At 54.4% G+C, this 14970-nt stretch overlaps 2 protein-coding genes across 6 annotated transcripts in view; one reads left to right on the plus strand and one right to left on the minus strand.

Annotated features, from left to right (window-relative positions):
* KCNK6 (potassium two pore domain channel subfamily K member 6) overlaps window positions 1-6619 on the minus strand; it is a 13566-nt gene extending 6947 nt beyond the window's left edge. The window contains exons 1-2 of the mRNA XM_011372342.1: window positions 6198-6619; window positions 50-445 (exon numbers count right to left, since the gene is read on the minus strand). Of these exons, the coding sequence (XP_011370644.1) occupies window positions 50-445; window positions 6198-6519 (718 nt within the window). The 5' untranslated portion in view covers window positions 6520-6619. The remainder of the gene's footprint in view (window positions 1-49; window positions 446-6197) is intronic.
* Window positions 6620-8956: 2337 nt separating this feature from the next.
* YIF1B (Yip1 interacting factor homolog B, membrane trafficking protein) lies at window positions 8957-14970 on the plus strand. Of its 5 annotated transcripts, none has more exons than XM_011372289.2 (6): window positions 8957-9074; window positions 12852-13090; window positions 13170-13274; window positions 13461-13539; window positions 13668-13725; window positions 14772-14970. In XM_011372289.2, the coding sequence occupies exons 1-6, from the start codon at window positions 9023-9025 to the stop codon at window positions 14929-14931; spliced, it is 693 nt and encodes a 230-aa protein (XP_011370591.1). In that variant the 5' UTR covers window positions 8957-9022; the 3' UTR covers window positions 14932-14970. The 5 variants fall into 5 exon arrangements, with proteins under 5 accessions (XP_011370591.1, XP_011370592.1, XP_023393654.1 ...); XM_011372290.2 differs by having other exon boundaries at window positions 8957-9065; XM_023537886.1 differs by lacking the exon at window positions 14772-14970 and adding an exon at window positions 13975-14764.

The raw sequence follows: 14970 nt of genomic DNA on the forward strand, positions 1-14970 counted from the left end.
GGACAAGGCTGTGTCCTTCCCTCAGTCCCCAGCCAACCACCCCACTCACCTGTGACCAGCACCTTGTAGAGGGCCCGGTAGGGCTGGCCCGGGGCCTCCCCAGGCACGTAGTCACCCAGGCCGATGGTAGACAGAGAGATGAAGCAGAAGTAGAAGGCGTCCAGGAAGCTCCAGGCCTCCTCAAGGTGGGCAAAGACTGCGGCCGGCACCAGGAAGCAGATGGTCACCACGACCCCCAGCAGGACCACCAGGTGCCAGCGCGCCGCCCGTTGGGGGTCCCAGCCCCAGCGCATGTTCAGCCAGGCCAGGGGTGCATGGGTCAGCAGCAGCGACAGGCGCTGGGCTGAGGCGGTCAGCAGCAGCATGGTGGCTGGCACGCCCAGGAGCGCAAAGGCAATAGAGAAGGCCTTGCCCGCATCGGTCAATGGCGTCGTGTACCCGTAGCCTGTGGACATGACAGGGAAATCCTGCCCACTCAGCACCCACACTTGGGGGCCTGTGGCCACCCTAAACCAAGACCTAATTTTACCCTTGAACCTACCCCTCCCATTCTCTCCTCTCCAGGGATGGCACCTCCATCCTCCGGGCTGCTCAGGCCAGGAGCTTTGGTCTCATACTTGACTCTCTTGTCACTCACACCCACTTTCCATCTGCCAGTGAATCCTGTTGTCTCAAATTTCAAATAGATCCCAAACCTGCCCACTTCACCCCGCTCCACCCCCAACTCCCATCCTGTCTACCGGCCTTTCTTCTCCCTCCAGCCCACACAGCCAGAGGAATGCTGTGAACACTTGTGTTAAGTCAGGTCCCTTCCCTGCTCAGAGCCCTCCTGTGGCTCTATCCCACCCAAGTGAAAGGACAAAGTCCTCATCATGAACCCTGAGGCCCCACACGATGCAGCAGGGAAGCATGATCCCACCCCAGAGCCCTTGCACAGGCCGTTCTTTCCCATGAGACTCTCCCCTCAGGTATCCGCAGGGCTTCCTTCCTCCCCGCCTTCAGGTCTTTGTTCAGTTGAGGGCTTCCCCAACCACCTTATTGTAAATTGTTGCACCCTCTTACTCAACTCTTTTTGCGTGTGTGTTTGTTTTCATAGTCCTCAACACCTTCTAGCTTACTACAGTTTTACCCATTTGGTTACTATCTGTCTCCCCCATAGGGCGCCAGCTCCAGGAGGGCAGGGGCTTCTGTCCGTTTCGTTCGCTGCTATAGCCCTGGTATCTGGCACAGAGTGGGCACTCAATCAACAGTCGAGATAATAAATGAAGGGTGCAGGCTCCAGCCTGGCTTGGAGCCTTAGTTTTTTCTACTCTAAAATAGGTGTGACAAGCCCCGCTGGGCTCCTGGAGGGCCGTGGGGACACAGGAAGGTCAGTGTCGGTGTGAGTTCTGCAAACAGTCACATAATAAAGGGGAATTCAGGTGTTGGTGAGACTGGCTCACTCTGGTAATTTAAAATCTCTTTTTATTTCCCAAATGAGTCAAACCAAAAGGTCAGAGATATGACTAGGATAGTAAAGGGCCTGGTTTAGGTTAACAGTAAAATGTCTTACCCAAAAGACTGCAGATCCAGCCCTGTGATCAATAATAAAGTGTAGAAACGTGCACACTGTGCCTATCTTCCATACAAAAAGATTGCCTGGTTTTTTATATACTCAAAAGAATTGAAAGCGGGGGCTTGAAGAGATACCTGTACACCCATGTTCATGGCAGCATGACTCAGAACAGCCAAAAGGTGGAAGCAACCCAAGTGTCCATCGATGGATGAATAAACAAAATGTAAATGCATACGATGGACTATTAATCAGCCTTATGAAGGAAGGAAATTCCGACACATGCTACAACACAGATGAATCTTCAGGACATTATGCTAAATGAAAAAAGCCAGTCACAAAAAGACAAATACTATATAATTCCACTTATATGAGGTACTTAGAATAGTCAAAATCATAGAGACACAAAGTAGAATGGTGGGCGCCAGGGGCTGAGGAGGGGGTGAATGGGGACTTAGTGTTTAATAATTTCGGTTTTGCACGATGAAAATTATTCTGGAGATGGATGATGGTGATAGTTGCACAACAATGTAAATGTACCTAATACCACTGAAGTATACACTTAAACATGGTTAAGATGGTAAAATTTATGTATATTTTACCACAATAAAAAAAATCAGAGGAAAATAAAGAACGCTCTGGTTTTTGTGGGACACACGGTCACCTGGAATAAAGATATTCCCTCCTCCCTTGCAGCTAGGTATGACTCTGCAATAATTTCTGGCTAATGAGGTATACATGAAAGAAGCAAGCAACCTCCATGAAATGTCCCAAAAGACATTTAAAGAAAGGAAGATGCCTGTGTCTCTTCTTGCCTCCCCTCTCCTGGTGGCTGGAACATAGACATGAAGCCTGGAGTTGAGCAGCCGCCCTGGACTATGAAGTGAACTTGGGAACGGAAACCACGCACAGAGGAGTTATGAAGCGACACGCGTGCTGTGACCATGCAGCACCACCCTGGTCTTGGACTGTCTTGACTATGAGCAAGAAATAAACTTCCAAGATATTTAAGCGACTGTAATTTGAGGTTTATTGTTTATGGATCCAACCCTCATTACTACAAGGATTTTGATGGAGCAACCCCAGCAGCATGGCTGAAATGACAGGTTTGCAAATGACACAAAATCCTTATAAACAAAAATCGTAGAGTTAGAATAGAATGGGGGCTGCATGCCTCAACTTGCTACTTCAAAGAGCCGAGTCCAAATCAGCGCCTTGCCATTCATTCCCTACACGACCTTGGCCAAGTGACTTCTCCCTGAGCCTCAGTTCCCTCAGAGTCCTACAAAATGGGCTCAGAAACAATGCCTTCCTCATATGCAATAGTAATCCTATCAGGCTGGGACAATGCATAGCACCTAACAAGGCATGGAAAGAATTACCATAACGGTCATGCTCACTTCCTCTCTCCCGAATCCCAGTTCCGGTAGGCTGACTCCTACACCCCTGGCCTAAACTGCACGGCTGCCTGGATCAAGACCAGGGACGCTGTGAGAGAGGTCTTCCATTGTTCAGATAAATTCAGGGATCCAGGCTTCCCCACTGATAACAATGAAAACTGAGGCTCGGTAAAGCTCAGTTATTATCTCCAGTTCTTCCCATTGACAAGGGCTCCCTCCCAACCAAATTCTAGTCAGGCTCCTCTGAGCCCTTCTTCTTGACTATGCCCAGTTTTAGTAGGAAACCTAAGCCAGTTTAGGGGAAATCCCCCTACTCTTGATATCTGATCATATTCCTCATCCTCCATCTTTGAGACCTCAGGCCTTGGCCTGTCTTTCACAAGAATCCTATTAAGCCAGTAAATGAGAATGCCCAGACCTGTCTCCCCTTAGTAATTTTCCACCCACTGACCCCCTCCACTCTACTCTCGGATGTATATCTCCAGCTGTCTTTATTATATTCAGAGTTGAGTTCAGTCTCTCTCTCCCATTGCGAAAACTTGCCATTTTTAACAAATGTCCAAATAATTTTTCTTATACAATATACACACATCACTCTTCTTCAAGAGGGCCTAAGAGGTAGTACAGTGTGTTGGTTCAGAGCACGGGATTATGAAGCCTGGTGGTCTTGGTTCAAATCTCTACTTTACACCTTCATAGTTGTGTGGCCTTGGACAAGTTATCTAGCCAATCTGGGCCTCCGTTTCTATTGCTAAAAAATACAGGGCCACTAATGGAATCTACCTCACAAGACTGTTGTGCTGATTAAGTTAAAGCTCATGTACGACGAGTCCTCTACCAGGTATTACTACTATTGAGAAGTGGGAAGTGTTATCCCCCTTTCGTAGATGAGGGAGGACGCTGAGGCCTAGAGCTAAGTCTTGGCTGAGCAGGGATCTGAACCCAGGCAGTGCCTGCCTCGAGTTTGGCTTCTTTACTTGTTCCTCCTGGAACAACTTCTCAGAAGCCAGGATCTGGGAGGAGGCTGACAGAGACACTCATGTGACCCAGGGAAGCTAGGAAGCAGGTCAGGCAGGCCTAGCCAGCACACAAACAGTCTGTGGCAGCCTTGCTGCCTGTGGCCTTAGTTTATTGGTCCACACAATAGGCCTCCAAAAGCAAAGGCCACCTGCTCCTGCCAGCGGGGAGGGGGAATTAGGAGTCTGGGCTAGACCTGGGCTAGGGAGCTGGGTCTGGAGGTCCCAGCTGTGGATCTGGAGATAGGAGGGGTTCCAGGTCCCCAGCTCCCTCCTCCCCCCAGTCCAAATCCTGAGCAAGGAGAGGAAGAGGAAGTTTGGGAGAGGGAGTGCGGAAGGGCCTGACAACAGGGATTTCCCAGGTCTGCTGGCTGCTGAGGTAGAGAAAGATTTCCCAGTTAGGGCTGGTCCCACCTGACCGGGGTGGGGGCGGGGTGGGCTGAGGGGGGCGCGTTCAGAGAAGGGGATCTGCGGAGCCAGTAATTTCAAATCAGAGGCCAGCGTCCTATTTTGAAACAGATCCTGGTTTGGGGCTGGGGTCCGGGGCCCAGAGGAAGAGGGGACAGGCACCAGCGGGGACATTTTCTGGCTCATAAATGGGATTGAGAAGGGAATCCTCAAGCAGAAGCGGGTTCTGAGCCCAGGGAGTCCTAAGGGGATGTGATCGGGGTAGTCAGTGCTAAGGGGATGATGGGAAGGGGTGGGTGTCTCAAGTCCTGGCTGAGAGTGTCAAGGGTGGAAAGAGGTGATGGTCGTCAGTGGATCCTGGGGAAGGTTCTGGGATGCAGAGGGCCCCGGAGCATCCTTGGCGAAAGGTAGAATTTCAGGTCCAAAGCAGGCCTGGCAGTGTTGGGGTGGAGACGAAGATCCCAGTTATGGGTCTGGAGATAGGAGGGGTTCCAGGTCCCCAGGAAATCTCCTTTCTTGAGAAATCCAGGGTGGGCAAGGTGTCTCAGGGCAGGAGTAGCAGGTGCAGAGAGCAGAGTCCCTGGGCTGGCATTGTGTGTTGGGGGCAGGGGAGGGCGAAGGGGGTTGTACTTTCCACACGATGCGTGTAGAGGGTGCTGGGGTCCCTGATAGAGGTCCATGTGGCTCTGGGACTCTTGCTGAGCGGTGTCAGGATTCAGAGAGTGAGGAGCATCTCAGCTAGGAGTTCTCAGGTTCAGAGAGGCCCCCATGAGGAGTCCCTGGTTTGGAAAGTGGTAAGCATTTTTGCTGGGGCCAGTGTGGGGACTGGAGGGGAGGGAGTCCTGGCTGGAGAGCTTCTGGCTGGAAAGTCAGTGGTCCTTTCCAGAGGGCGCTCCAGCTCCCTCCACAGTGGGTGCCTCTCACACATCCACAGGTAGGAGCTGCTGAATTGGAAGTTCCAGGTTCAGAGGGAACCGGGGTACCTCTATTAGGAGGAGAACCTTGCATCAAGGGCTTCCCAAACAGGGGAGATGTCAAGATGGAGTAGGGTATGTGGACAGGGATCCTGTGTCTGGAGTCAGGGCTTCCTGCTGGGGAGTATGAGGATGGAGTGGTCCTCCATCTGGAAGAGGTCATGGGCCCTTGCAGGGGTGGGGTCTAGGTACAGACATCTCAGCCCCAGGGCCCGGGGCCTGGCTGAGGAATGTCTACTGGCCATAAGGTCTTTAGTGATGGCACCCTGAGAAGGTCTGGAGATTCAGAATCAGGAGGAGATTGGGGTAGGGCTTCCCATGGGGTGACTGAGAAAGACATATCTGGAGAGTCAGGAGACAATGTTGGAGTGGATGACAGTCTGAGCCCAGAGAGAAGGGCAGAGGTCCTTGGTGGCTGAGGTCTGGGTCCAGAGGGAGTGAGGGTCTCTGGGCGAGGGTCCATGGTCTTCGCTGGAGGTCTCTGAGGATAGTCCTAGGCCTAGAGGGGACTGGACGGACCAGGATGTCCAAAGAGGTTAAGGCAGAGGAATGGGGTCCCAGATGCTGCCTGGAAGGTACTCTGAGAGCCGCCCTCCACCTAGTGGGAACTAGGAGATGTCCTGCTGGGAGGAGAGGCTTGGATCGGAACTTCCCAAGGGGAGCAGATCCCACGAGTATGGGTCCCGGATCCTCGCTGAGGAGTTTTGAGGGGATCCTAGGCCCAGAGAGGATTGGGATTTATCTGCTGAGATAGAGGTGTCGCGTGAGGTGTCTTGGGTGTCCCAGAGTGGGGGGGGTGAAGTGGGGGGTCCTCGCTGGCTAGGGGGTCAGGGCGGCGCTCACATACCCACGGTGGTGACCAGCGTGCTGGCAAAGAAGAGAGCCGAGGCAAAGTCCCAGGCGGGGTCCGAGGCGTTGGCGGACCCCGAAGCGTTGGCGAGCACGGCGCGCCCCAGCCGACCGGCCGCCAGCACCCGCTCCACGAAGGCGTCCAGGGCGGGGGCGGCCACACAGGGGCTCCGCCGCAGTAGCTGCTCGCGTAGCATCTCCAGCTCAGCGCGGAGACGAGCTTCGTGCGGCCCCTCCAGCCGCGCCACCAGCAGAGCACCCAGACCCAGGTACGCGGCGTAGGCAGCCAGGGCGCCCGCCAGGAGCGCACCCCGCCGCATGTCGCCCTCCTGCCAGCTCCCTGCCGGCTCCACGCGAAGTCCCGCAGCCCCGCTGACGTGGCTCCCGCCTCCCGACGGCCCGGCTCCCTGCTTCAGTTCCGGGAGTGCTCGAGGAGCGGCCACCAGCGCCCCAAAGAGGAACCAGAAGAAAAAGGGGAGGGGCGAAGGTGGAGGAGCGCCCGCCTACGGGAAACTGAGGTGCGCCCCACCGCCAGGTGCTAGAACCGAGAGGGTGGAGCCCAGCGCTCCGGGACCCAGGAGACCGACGGGATGGAAAGGGTAGTGGCATTCGCCCCTTCCTTCCATCCCTTCCTTCTCTGCCTCCCAGGCGTCGCGACTCCTTAGGTCAGAGAATCTGAACTCTCTTTTATGCTCGTGGACCAAGGAGTCGCGCTCCAGATCCCCGGGGCCATAACTCACGCCTGCAAAGATTGTGCGCGTGCCCGAGGGGACAAGGGGACAGGCTGACATCCAGTCCTCGCTCCATTCGCCAAGTCGTGCGCTCTGGAGAGGGCCTGCATCCATCCGGAGGGGATGCCTAATTCACGAGAGATACCATGGCGGCAAGTGTCCCCTGTGCCTTCGCGGACAGAGTAGGGATCTTTAGCAATTCACTAAATCTGCTCAGGGCCCACTTTGTGCCCCGCTCTTTGCTAGGTGATGCTAGGGACACAACAGTGACCTGGACAGTTCTGGGACCTGCCTTCGGGGGGCTCCCAGCACTTCGAAAGAGTGACAGACCAGAGGGTAGGGGTCATGATGACAGAAGCACAACCAGAGTGACCAGGGCTGGGATGGGGGATGCCTAGAGGACTGTGGAGCCCAGAGGAGCCCAGAAGAGGCAATTGCCACAGCTTAGGGAGGTCAAGAGAGCTTCCAACAGGAGATACCTAAGCCGAGACATAAAGGATGAACAGGAGTGAGACACAGTCTCTTTCCATGGCAGAACCACAGATATACGCCTTCACTGGAGGAGGAATTTTTCCTTCCCTGTTCCCCTGGACATTTCTCCACATCCTCCTCCAGAAGGAAACCAGCACACTCCCTGATGGCCATCTGGAGGGCAGCCCAGAATCCCAACCACATCTGACTGGCAGAGGAGTGGGGCTTGGGCTCTATTTATAAAACTGTGGCAGCTCTTGGGGAAGAGCCCAACTTAGAGCCAACAACTCACAGGAAGAGACAATAAAAGAGTAACAGTAACGGCCAGTGAGCAAAGGCTTCAATATGTCAGTCCCTGTGGACACAGGGGCTTGTATTGAATTCTCAACCCCTCCTCTATTGTTCCCATTAAACAGATGAGAAATTTTAGGCTTAAAAATAAAGTAGTCATACAACTAGTAAAAAGTGACTCATGTGAACATGAGGCCAGCAGGAAGCCCAAATACTTACTTGCTTTACTAATAAAAGATATTCACAGAAGAATTTAGGAGAAGAGAAGCTGAGAATGATAAAAAGGTGGTGGCACCCAAGGGACGGATGCTAAACCAGAGGTGCATAAGAGGAATGGGGGCACCCCCTCATACACACACACACGCCCCACACACAAATCTAGGGACTGAACCAGAACTCCTGAGAAACCAAAACAGTTCTCAAGGTCTCCAGAAAAGACCATATCTCAGAGGAGGAAAGGGAAAGCCGCAGTGACAGGGTCACTTGCTGACATCCTTCCGGAGTGCTATCACTGCCCGGCAGACATTTCTACCATTATCTTTGCCTAAGATAAGTGGAAGAAACCGAGGGACAGAGAAGGGGAGACGGATGGGGAGAGAGGGGGAAGACCGCTTGAGATAAAGGGGGAGCCTGGGGGACAAAGAAAGGAGAGACTAAGGGAGCTTAATTCTCAGGGCTCCTCACCTGCAGTTGTGCCTGTGTGTGCTGAGTTGCTGGGGGTTGCCGAGAGTTTTTGGCTGACCGAGGAAGCCAGGTCACAACGCAAAGCATTTTTATGAATTTCTGGGAAAATTTCTAAAGATAACTTCGAGGAAAGACACCTTGGTTCTTACCACCTAACTTGCTGGGTATCCTTTTCTCACTCTAAATGTTTACTACCTAAAGTCTTCCAAAACTCTATAGGGTCTAGAGTCTGTTTAGCCCCTAAGGAACACAATTGGATCGCTCCTCTCCCGCTCCACACCCTTCCCGAGCTGTCGCGTGCTCTCCGTGACCCAAACTGAGCGTCTGTCCATAGAAAACTCCATTTCCCATCGGCCTCTTCGCTTGACACCTGTCCATAGAAAACTACATTTCCCAACGTGCACAACTCCGCCTACTAGGATTGTCCCCGGCTCCGCCTCCAGCCTTGACTCTCGCCTTACGTCACGGACCTCCAGTCCCCGCCTCTCACCCTCCGCCAATCTACCGGAAGCCTCGCGAGGGGGCGTGGCCTCCGAGTGATCGTAACGCCCATTGGCTGTCGCGTCGCCGGTAGGGCGTGGCTACGGGAGCCGGGCGGGCACATTTCGAACCGTGCCCGGGGCGGTGGCCGCGGCGGTGGCCGAGGATGCACCCAGCAAGCCTGGCGGCGGCGGGGACGCCCCGGCAGCGTAAGTGGCGTACGTGGCCTGCCAAGGAGATAGGGCGGGCGGGGGGCGGCCACCGTGGCGGTTGGAGAGGTCACTGCAGGTCGGAGGTCACGAAGTCAGGGATCTGGAGCTTCGAAGTGTGCAACGCGCAGAGATGCCAGGTCCGGGTAGGGGCGCGTTGGGGTCGATTCTTCTTATCTTGAGGAAATTATTTTGGAAGTAAACAACTTCGAGCAGGATATTGTATAATGGGCAGAAAAGCGCGACTTTCATTCATTTGCAGTTAGCGATCAGCCTGCCCCTACTCTTCCGTGGTCTTGGGCTGTCGCCCACGTTCCTTAGGACAGTGTTCGTAGCCCTTCGTGAGCTCAGAGGGCCGTGGTTACCCTCATTTAAAATTTGAACTTCTATTTATTGTACTGTTAACCTCTTTTTCTTCTCTTTGTGAATTCGTATTGTTGAATCCCTCTTCATCCTAGTGAGTGTGCATGCATCTCATTTGTTCATTCAACATATCTTGCCTCAGCTCCCTTGTTTTTAGCCCTATGCTGGAATGTGGGTACCTGGTGGTAACCAGCATAATCTAGCCATTGTTAATTTACAGCTCAGAGTTTAGTGGGAAGACAGATTCTAGACTCAGAAGCAAACAAGTCAACAAGAAAATTTGGGAGTGATTAGAGCTGTAAAGAGAATTATCCAGGATGTGACTAGGGGTTGCGGAGGCCTCTCTGTTGAGGGGGGAGGTGGCCGATGCTGGGGATACAGCAGTGCCTAGACAGCCCTGGTTCCTGCCCTCATGGAGCTACCAGTACAGAGCAGAATACAGCGACAGGCTAGAGTGATGGAGCTATGATGAGAAAAGCACAGAATGGTTATAGCTGGGATGGAGGTGTTGTGGTAGCCCACATTAGGCACGTGACCCAGCCTCAGCGTGTCAGTGAAGCTTCTGGGAAGAGGAGTTAACCCAGAGAAGGGATTTGTGGTGAGAGGGAAAAGCACTGGAGGCCTGTGCCAAGTAAACAAGTAGACAAATGAATATATATCTAGCAATTGTGATAAGTACTCAGAGGGAAAAAAGAACCACTGTACATAATGAGAAAGAATAAGGTGGGGCTAGTGCTTTATATTGAGGAGTGAGGAAGGTCTCTCTGAGAAGAAAACACGTGAGCGAAGGCCTGAGTGCTACATCGGCAGGTGTTAACCGTGGGAAGGAGTTCCAAGGTGATGGCCTAGTCATTCAAAGCCTATTGGGGCTAGAAGCTTGGCAGGGTCAAGGCCTAAGAAGAAACCACTGTGCCGGGGTGCAGCGAGCCCCAGGAGAGGTAGCAAATGAGGGTGGTTGGCAGGGCTGGGTCCTGCAGGGCCTTGTGGGCATTTGGATTTTATTCTCAGTACAATGGCCCTGATCTTAAGCAGATGACAGGAGATGTTGTCTTTGGCATTTAAAAAGATCAGTCCGGCTGCTCAATGGAGAGAAGGTTGATGCAGCTAAGGATGAAAAGGGGGACCGAGGAGGAGGTCTTTTGAGTCAGGTGAGAGGGGAGGATAACACTGAGACAGTGGGAGAGAAGGAGCGATTGGTTGGCTGGATGCCAGACAGCAGGGCAGTGAGGGGTTCGGAGACAGAGGTAAGTAAGGGCGCAGGCACGGCTGGAGGGCATTGCCAGGAAGTGGTCAACCTGGGTCTGGAGCCAGAGAGAAGTGGTAGCTAGAGACAGAGCCCAGAGCCCAAGACACACGGTGGCTGTGAAAGCCGTCGGTGTGGGTGAGAAGCAGAAGACAGGACAAGGTGGAAAACTGGGTCACATATTTCAGGGAGCTGGAAATAAGTCACCGATTGAAAGAGACCAGTCAGGAAACTAGCTCCGTGAAGGCGGGAGTTTTGTCTTTTTGATCATTGTTGTATCCACCAGGCCTACAGCAGAGCCTAAGTGTTTGTGGGGCTCAGACAGGAAGGAGAAAGAGGCAAGTACAGTGTCTCAGAAGCCAAGAGGTGGAGGTTGGCATTTGGGTACTACATCCAGTGCTGCAAGGACTTGAGTCGGATGACAGTGAAATAATGGCCTCAGCCTAGTAGTGCGGAGATCCTTTAGGAAGCCCATGGGCCAGACCACCAAATGCCGAGGGCTGAGAGGGTGACAGCGAGGGAGGAAGGGCTTGCACCAAAGCTTTCAGTAAGCAGCCTTTCAGGCCACAGGTGGGAGAGGGAAAAGAGAAGTGGGGCTTGGGGACAAGTGGGCCTGGGCCAGTGCTGCCTACTTGAGGACACACGAGTCAGCTTTCAGGCTACCAATAATTGAAAAGAAAAGCGGAGGGGCTAGTAATTGATAATGGGTGCCAGGGATTGACTGCTTTTTATGTGCCAGGCAAGGGGCTGAGCAGTTTATGAGCGTCACTTTGTCTTGGACTGTTAATCCCATTCTCCAGAGGAGAGAACTGAGGCATAGAGAAAGTCACGACACAGACGGTTCCATCCCGGTGTAATCCTACCGCCCTGTTCCCTGTGCCCACAATGGCGCCTGACACATAGGAGGGGGCTCAGTAGGCATTGGCTGCAGTGGCATCACTTATTGGTGAGGAGCTGGAGCCTGACTGCTGAGTTCAGGTCTCTCGTATCCCCATGTCCTCCCTCTTCCTGACCCCACCCCAACTAAGCACACCTCCGGTTGTCCTGGCTCTCCTGCCTCCAAAATCTATCCGGGAGCATCCCATCCCCACCACCCGCACCCTCCATCCTGGTCTCCTACCTGGATCACCAGCAGCTTCTTCCTGTCTCTCCTCTCTCCATCCCCACTCCCCAGGCTGTTCCCCACATGAAGCTAGAGGGACCTTTAAAAACTTGAACCCTGGCTCTGCCTCATACTATCTGTATGACTTTGGGCAAGGACCTGAACCTCTTTGGGGTTTGCTTTCCCCATCTGTAAAACGAGGATGCTAATAGCATCGACACAAATGGGTTTTTGTGAAGATCGAGTTAATCTGTAGTGTTTAGAACATGGTCTGGTGGTTAGTACCCAGCTGGGGTTGGATTATTGTAATATTTATCGGGGGATCTGGGCTGGGTTCCTGCTCTTTGCTCACTCAGTTTGGCCCTTTGCCCAAGTCATTTAGGCCCAAGTCCGGGCCTCGGTTTCCACCTCCTTAAATAGAGATGGCCATTGATTCGTTCATCAGGTTTCTGTCAAGTGCTACTTACGGGATAAGACAAAGATCTCCACCTTGGGGGGCTGACATTTTTGTTACTGTCTGGGTAAACAGACAGTAAACAAAAGAAAGAAAACAGCTAGTATCTCAGCTGGTGCTGAGTTCTGTGGCTATAAATGAAGTAGGGAAGGGGGATGGCGAGTGCCACCAAGGGAGGCGCAGTTGGAGACAGGATGATGGGGGAAGGCCCGCTGAGCTGACTCCAAGGAAGGCAGGGAGACGTGAGGACATCTGGGGGAGGAGCATTGGGGTAGAGGAAAAACCAGTGCAGCTGCCATGAGCTGGGAACGTGCCTGGTATGTTCAGTGGGTGTTGAGGCCCCCGTGGCTGGAGCCGAATGAGTGAGGGGGTGCATGAGAGGGGATACGGACAAAGACCTTGTTTGTAAAAGGCTTAGTACAGGATTCTGTGCACAGTGGGCCCCGGTACATAGCAGCTATCCACATCATCATCATCGTTATTTGGATGGATGGATGACAGGCAGAGCCTGACTACACTTGACTGGTCAGCCCATCTGACATCAAAACCAGTGCCCCACTGTGGCAGAGCCGGAGGGAACGCACGTGCAGAATGAGTGAGGCGCCCACCCCTCTCTCCCTGCAGCCTCGAAGCGGAGGATCCCTGTGTCCCAGCCAGGCATGGCTGACCCTCACCAACTTTTTGATGACACGAGTTCGGCCCAGAGCCGGGGCTATGGGGCCCAGCGAGGACCCAGCAGCCTTGGCTATCCTGCACCCTCCCCCTCGTCCCAGGCAGCCTTCCTGGATGATCCTGTGTCCAACATGGCCATGGCCTACGGGAGCAGCCTGGCCGCGCAGGGCAAGGAGCTGGTGGATAAGAACGTGAGTGGGCTGGGCTGGTGGGCGTGCGGGGAGGCCAGGGCCATCGGGCCAGGGCTTCAGGTAGAGCTCTGCCTCCCAGATCGACCGCTTCATCCCCATCACCAAGCTCAAGTATTACTTTGCCGTGGACACCCTGTACGTGGGCAAAAAGCTGGGCCTGCTCTTCTTCCCCTACCTGCACCAGGTCAGCACCGCCCCGCTGGGGTGACTGTGGTCTGAGGCGGGAGACAGCCTCCGGGCACGGTGGGGGGTGAGTCAGGCTGGGGCAGGCTTGAGGGGCAGGGGGGCTGACTCACCCCAAGTGAGAGTCTCTAGGGTGGGAAGATTTCAGCTCTGGGGGTCCTGCCTGCTCCCCCCACTATCCCCACAGGACTGGGAGGTGCAGTATCAGCAGGACACGCCAGTGGCCCCCCGCTTTGACGTCAACGCTCCTGACCTCTACATTCCAGGTTTAACCCCACCTGCCTCCACCTGCACCCTCCTCCCTCGGGGTGGGCATGCCTACGGCAGAGGTTTAGGTCTCGGAGGCGAGAGTGGTCTCCCCTCTGACCAGTGTCGGTGTGTCTGCCTCCCACAGCTATGGCTTTTATCACCTACGTCTTGGTGGCTGGCCTGGCGCTGGGGACCCAGGATAGGTAAGAGGCGTGGAGCGGGCAGAGTGGCGTGAGCTGTGGGGCTTGGGGGGTTGAGGGGCAGGCGGGAGACTCTCTTGTCCCCACTCTCTCTTCAAAGCTCCACCATGCTCCCATGTGGCCCAAGACAGAGCCCTCAGTGTCACGCTCACCCTAGCCTCTTCCCTCTTTCCTACCCACATTCAACCCATCGCCACACCCCATGCTGGGTTCCTTTCTAAATCCACCTTTCCCCTTGGCCTCCACCACCAGGTCCAGCCTCATCCTCGCCCTGTCCTAACCAGCTGCCCACACGCCTCCTGCACCCCAGCTCCAGCAGTAGCCAGGAAGGTCTTGTCTGAGAGGCAGTAGCCAGGAAGGACTATGTCTCACGCTGCTCAGAAGCTGTCTGTAGCTCCCCTGTTCCCAGACCAAGCCCAGCTCCTTAGCCCGGTTCTCTTTCCATCCTCCAGAGGGCCAGGCGCTGCCACCCCAGGGCCTTCGCGTATCCAGTTCTCCTTGCTCAGGAGTCTGTTCCTCCCTTACATTGTTACCTGCCGAGCAGCTGCTCACCCAAGATATCTACTCGGATGTCACTTCCTTGGGGAAGCCTTCCCACCCCGCAAGCTGGGTCAAGCCCCCACCTCTTACTCATAAGCCCCTGTTCATTTCCTTCGCGGCACTGAAAACAGTTGTCGTTTGAATAAATTAACTGTCGAGGCACTGGACATATGGCAGAGACCAAGGTCCTTCATTCCCAGCCAACTCCTTACTCCTTCCGGCCTCAGTGCAGGTGTCCCCTCCTCTGGGAAGCCCTATCTGACATCCCTTCCTGGCTGGGTCAGGCACCTCCCCTGCCCTGCACTTCCCCCATGCCAGCCTTGACCTCTCTAGGCTGTCACTGAGGACAGGTCTGCCTTTCCTGGAATGGGACTCCCACGAGGACAGGGCCCAGGTCTGTGTTGGTTACTGCTGGGTCTCCAGCCCCACCCGACACAGGCTGTCCTCAGGTGGAAGCTCAGGGAGGGTCTGAGCCGGCCAACCGAGTGACAGAGCTTGGGTGCCGGCAGGTTCTCCCCAGACCTCCTAGGGTTACAGGCCAGCTCGGCATTGGCCTGGCTGACACTGGAGGTACTAGCCATCCTGCTCAGCCTCTACCTGGTCACTGTCAACACCGACCTCACCACTATCGACCTGGTGGCCTTCTTGGGCTACAAGTATGTCGGGTGAGTACCTCTACCTTCCCCCCTACCAGTCCCAGCCCTGGGC

The sequence above is a fragment of the Pteropus vampyrus genome, unplaced genomic scaffold (genome assembly GCF_000151845.1).
Source record: "Pteropus vampyrus isolate Shadow unplaced genomic scaffold, Pvam_2.0 Scaffold203, whole genome shotgun sequence".
NCBI lineage: Eukaryota > Metazoa > Chordata > Mammalia > Chiroptera > Pteropodidae > Pteropus > Pteropus vampyrus.

Excerpts from the sequence above, each read along its gene's own strand:
- YIF1B (XM_011372289.2), top strand. The coding sequence starts at position 9,023 with ATGCACCCAGCAAGCCTGGCGGCGGCGGGGACGCCCCGGCAGCGTAAG. Across the intron at positions 13,091-13,169 it reads AGGAGCTGGTGGATAAGAAC|ATCGACCGCTTCATCCCCAT; the intron begins GTGAGTGGGCTG and ends TCTGCCTCCCAG. Across the intron at positions 13,540-13,667 it reads TCCTGACCTCTACATTCCAG|CTATGGCTTTTATCACCTAC; the intron begins GTTTAACCCCAC and ends TGCCTCCCACAG.